The following is a 4,856-nucleotide window of genomic DNA, read 5'->3' as shown; positions in this document are numbered from 1 at the left end:
AGGTTTTTCAGGAGTAATCCAATTGAGAGCACAAGAAAGACTTTAAATTTTGTGCTAAATTTGTGCCATGTACCTTATTCTATGTTATGTATTACGCTGTGTTTATTTGTGACATGTTGTGTTGCAGGTAATGTTTAGTTTAAATTCAGTTCATAAAAACCTAGCAATCCCTAGGTCACCACAATTTTATGAACTGCTTTGTTAACATTGACCTTGTGCTTTACCAATCGCCATGGAAAGACTGATGAGGCCAGACCGTCTGGAACTTGATCCCAATGACCCAGAGGCCATTAAAATGTATAAACATTGGTGGCGTTCATTTGATGGTTTTATTCGAGCCATTGAAACACAAAATAGCCATCGGAGTGGAACCAGCCAAGAAACAGGTGGTGTTATTACTTTATCATCAGAAGAAAAATTAGACCTCCTTGTCAATGGCATATCACATAAACTCTACTCCTATGTAGAATCCTGTGAAACCTTTCAATCTGCTAAAGAGACTCTTAACAAAGTTTTTCTGAAAGAAAATAACATCACAGTAGCTCGTCATTTATTGGTGAGAAAACAGAAACCGGATGAGAACCTAACTAATTTCATGTATGCTTTGCATGAGCTTTCTAAATCCTGTGATTTTCAGGATGTCGATGCAGATACTTATCGACAAGAAATGGTTCGCGACTCCTTTATTAGTGGCATGGTAGCCCCCGACATCCGACAAAGACTTCTTGAGAAAAATAAGGTTACCTGTAAAGAAGCCTTCGATCAAGCCTTGGTGTTAGAACGAGCAAGGAATGAGGCCGTGACCTTTATTAAGGAAACTACAAATGTGACCATTGCAGCCTCAGAGACTCCTGAGTCCACTGTTTTTGCAATAGCTAAGAAAGATTGTTTCTACTGTGGAGGTTCTATGCATCCTGGAGGCCGCTCCTCTTGTCCAGCTAGAGAAGCCACTTGTAACTCCTGTGGTCGCAAAGGTCACTATGCTAAAAAGTGTTTGTCGAGAATAAGAAAGAAGGGATTTAGTAGTTCCTTCAAGACATCGGCTTCAGTTCTGCCACAAACAGAAAGTGGAGAGTCTACTTTTGCATCTATCACAAATTCTTTCATATATATGATGAATGGGCACCCTGATCCACCTTCAGGTTTATATCCTGCACTTATTAAAGTCTCCCTTGGTGCCAGGATGCTAAACGCTTTGGTGGATTCTGGAGCAACTGGATGTTACTTGGATAGTCGAGTATGTCAGGAACATCACTTACCTGTTTCTGGGCAAAGATCCAAAGTAGGTTTGGCTTCACGAAAGGCTTCAGCTGAGGTAATTGGCACTACTTGTACAACATTGTGGCTAAATAAATCCCGCTATTCTCTGACATTTGAGGTGGTTGATGAGTTATGTGCTGAAGTTATTCTGGGACAATCATTTCTCGGCCTTCATAAAGGGGCATTCTTTCACTTTAAGGGTCCTCGTCCTCTTCTTAACATTTGCCCTACTTACCTAAATAATAGCACTTGTAGTGTGGCTGCAGCCAATGTGAAACCATTTAGACTCTTTACAGATCTAGAAAGGGGATTCAGACCTATTGTTGTAAAATCACGTCGGTATTCAGCTGATGACCAATATTTTATCCGTAAGGAAGTTTCAAAACTTCTAGAAGAGGATATTATTGAACCTTCAAGAAGTCCTTGGCGTGCACAAGTTTTGGTTGCAAAGAGTGGTAATCACCGCCGTCGATTGGTCATTGATTACTCTCAAACTGTGAATCGCTTTACATTTCTAGATGCATTTCCGCTGCCCAGGATAGATGATCAAGTAAATGCTGTTGCTAAAGGTAAACTCTTTAGCACGCTTGATTTGCGCTCTGCCTATCATCAGATTCCCCTGCATGAAGAAGATAGACCTTTTACCGCTTTTGAGGCCGATGGTCGACTATATCAGTATAAAAGACTGCCTTTTGGACTGACCAATGGAGTATTTGTTTTTCAAAGACTGATAGATGTTATCATTTCAAAATATAGGTTAAGAAAAACGTTTGCCTACCTGGACAATGTAACTGTGGTGGGAAACTCACAGGAGGAACATGACAGAAATCTTGAAGCCCTATTACATGCTGCCGGGAAGGAAGGCCTCACCTTCAACGAAGAAAAGTCACATATTGCAAAGAAGGAAATTCAACTGTTGGGATACCTGGTAAAGCCTGGTAAAATCCAGCCTGATCCTGAGCGGTTGAAGTCACTCTTGGACATGCCCATGCCTCAAACACTTGCTGAAGCGCTGTGGGTCTATTTGCATACTATGCCCGTTGGGTTCATCAGTTTTCAGATAAGGTTCGACCCCTTGTCAAAGCCATTCAGGAAAAGGCTCACCCATTGGCTAAACCACAAGCTATGGCTTTTGCAGAGCTTAGAAAAAGTTTGGCTTCCGCCTGTCTGAAAAATATTGATCCTTATCAACCCTTTACTGTGGAGTGTGATGCCTCCCAATTTGCACTGGCCGCTACCCTGAACCAATGTGGTCGCCCTGTCGCTTTTTACTCCCGGACCTTTACAAAAAGCGAACTCAACTACCCTATCGTGGAGAAGGAGGCTACAGCTATTATGGAGGCTACGAGAAAATGGAGTCATTTCTTGCATGGTAACACCTTTACATTATTGACTGACCAGCGTGCTCTTTCTTATATGTTTGATCCTGTCCGCCCAGGTAAAATTAAAAATGCTAAGTTCCAGCTGTGGCGAGCTGAACTGGGGGCCTTTTCATATCGCGTTCACCACCGTCCTGGTAAACTAAACACTGCTCCGGATGCCCTTTCAAGAATTTCTTCTCTATGTTTCATGGGAAATGCTGGACTAATCCCAATCCATAGGCAATTGGGGCACCCTGGGGTAACACGCCTACTTCATTTTATAAAAGCGCGCAACTTACCTTACTCTATTAATGAGGTTCGGCAAACATGTGCAGAATGTAAAGTTTGTGCCGAAGTAAAACCTCGTTTTCACCGCAAGTCTAATGAGTCTTTAATCAAAGCTTCTGCTCCATGGGAAAGAATTAGCATTGATTTTAAAGGACCTGTCAGGGGTAGAAGACATTACATTCTCTTTGTGGTGGATGAGTTTCCCGTTTTCCTTTTGCAATTCCCTGTTCTGACATGACTACGAAAACCGTCATAGCTTCGCTAACTTCACTTTTTGCTCTTTTTGGTCTACCCTCTTTCGTCCACAGTGACCGGGGCACAGCCTTTGCTTCTGGTGAATTTAAAAAGTTTTTGACCGATAGAGGAGTGGTACCAAGTCGGACTACTCCCTATTATCCTACTGGTAACAGCCAATGTGAAAGAGTGAACCAAACCATATGGCGAACAGTTAAACTCATTTTAAAGGACAGGGGTCTGGGAGAAGATAGATGGGAAGAAATCTTAGTGGAGGCCCTTCATTCCGTAAGATCTCTGCTTTGCACCTCAACAAACCAAACCCCTCATGAGCGTTTCTTAAACTTCGGACGAAGAACTATGCTGGGAAGATCATTACCATCATGGCTGCTCCAGCCTGGAAAAGTTTTGATGAGACGTTTTGTGCGAAATAAAGGAGATCCCTTAGTTGATGAGGTGGACTTGCTGGAAGCCAATCAAAGTTTTGCACATATTCGGCTTCCAGGGGGGCGTGAATGGACAGTGTCTGTGCAGGATTTAGCTCCTTGCCCTGAAGACCATGAAGTCCCTCCACTGCCAGATGCAGAATCCTTTGGCGAGTCTCTTGAAAATGGAGTCCCAATTTCTACCAATTCGCCTCCCCATACTACTAGGCCATCTACAGTTACTACACCAGAATCTGCATTGGACAGATCATCGGTAGAAGATTTGGCTCATGGTACAGATGAGTTACCTCCTACTTCACCTTCTCCTTTTGCGTTTCCACCTGCTTCGCCTACTGGTTTGCAAGTGAGGCGTTCATCCAGAATTCATAAACCCCCTTCACGGTTTGGGGATTGGACTCATTAAAAATGAACCCTTAAAATTGTTTAAATGAAACAATGTTTTTTTGTTGGGTGTACACTGTACTTTCATTATTTAGAGGGGAAAAATGTGGTAAATTTGTGCCATGTACCTTATTCTATGTTATGTATTACGCTGTGTTTATTTGTGACATGTTGTGTTGCAGGTAATGTTTAGTTTAAATTCAGTTCATAAAAACCTAGCAATCCCTAGGTCACCACAATTTAGTTGCAAATCGACTACATTTGTCTACAGAAAACAGAAAGAAACATATCACCTGAAGCTACTGCGCGTTTAAACGACTATGCTACCTTAGTTTTATTTGAGTAGCCTAGTTTTTGATGTATTTTGTTTTGTCAAATGGTTTTTACATTCAAATTTCGTGCCACATAGGCGCATTTTCATAAATTAAATTTGCAATTTGTTGAAACAAAATGGAGAACGCCGATTTTGCGACAGAGGTAATCACATGTGATACTTGGATGACACCTTGTGGCTGGATTGTTTTGTTTCATATTTTGTATTGACAATCCTTATAAAATCAAAAAATATTTTAAACCGCCAAGCACCTGAAAATTAATATCTAGACCAGTGGCTCCAAGCCTGCGGTTCGTAAAAAGTTGTCTGGGGGTCAATGTGTGCTATTTGCTAAACGCATAATTGACAAAAAAAAAACAAGCAACCAATATCAACAAAAAATTAGCAGTACAAGGAGCAAGAACCACCGCTAGTTTAATAATTATGAACTTTAATTTGTTTCAGTGAACCAGTCGTCTTTGTGACGTAACCATTGCAGTTGAATTCAATCAACGAGATAGCTCCAGTCTAATAGCTTTACAAGTAGAAACCCCTATATAGAATTGAGGACCC

At 41.4% G+C, this 4,856-nt stretch overlaps 2 protein-coding genes across 2 annotated transcripts; both read left to right on the top strand.

Annotated features, from left to right (window-relative positions):
• Nucleotides 1-232: 232 nt before the first annotated feature.
• On the top strand, nt 233-2,431 carry LOC146145064 (uncharacterized). The gene has a single exon (XM_083390471.1). It carries the CDS (start codon nt 233-235, stop codon nt 2,429-2,431), a length of 2,199 nt encoding a protein of 732 aa, XP_083246597.1.
• A 682-nt stretch (nt 2,432-3,113) lies between these two features.
• LOC146145063 (uncharacterized) lies at nt 3,114-3,992 on the top strand. The gene has a single exon (XM_083390470.1). The coding sequence runs from the start codon at nt 3,144-3,146 to the stop codon at nt 3,990-3,992; it is 849 nt and encodes a 282-aa protein (XP_083246596.1). The 5' UTR covers nt 3,114-3,143.
• The last annotated feature ends 864 nt before the right edge of the window (nt 3,993-4,856 follow it).

Source organism: Ascidiella aspersa, chromosome 5 (genome assembly GCF_963924565.1).
Source record: "Ascidiella aspersa chromosome 5, kaAscAspe10.2, whole genome shotgun sequence".
NCBI classification, from domain to species: domain Eukaryota; kingdom Metazoa; phylum Chordata; class Ascidiacea; order Phlebobranchia; family Ascidiidae; genus Ascidiella; species Ascidiella aspersa.
Note: the sequence above shows the minus strand (reverse complement) of the source record. Positions and strands in the feature narration are given on the sequence as shown.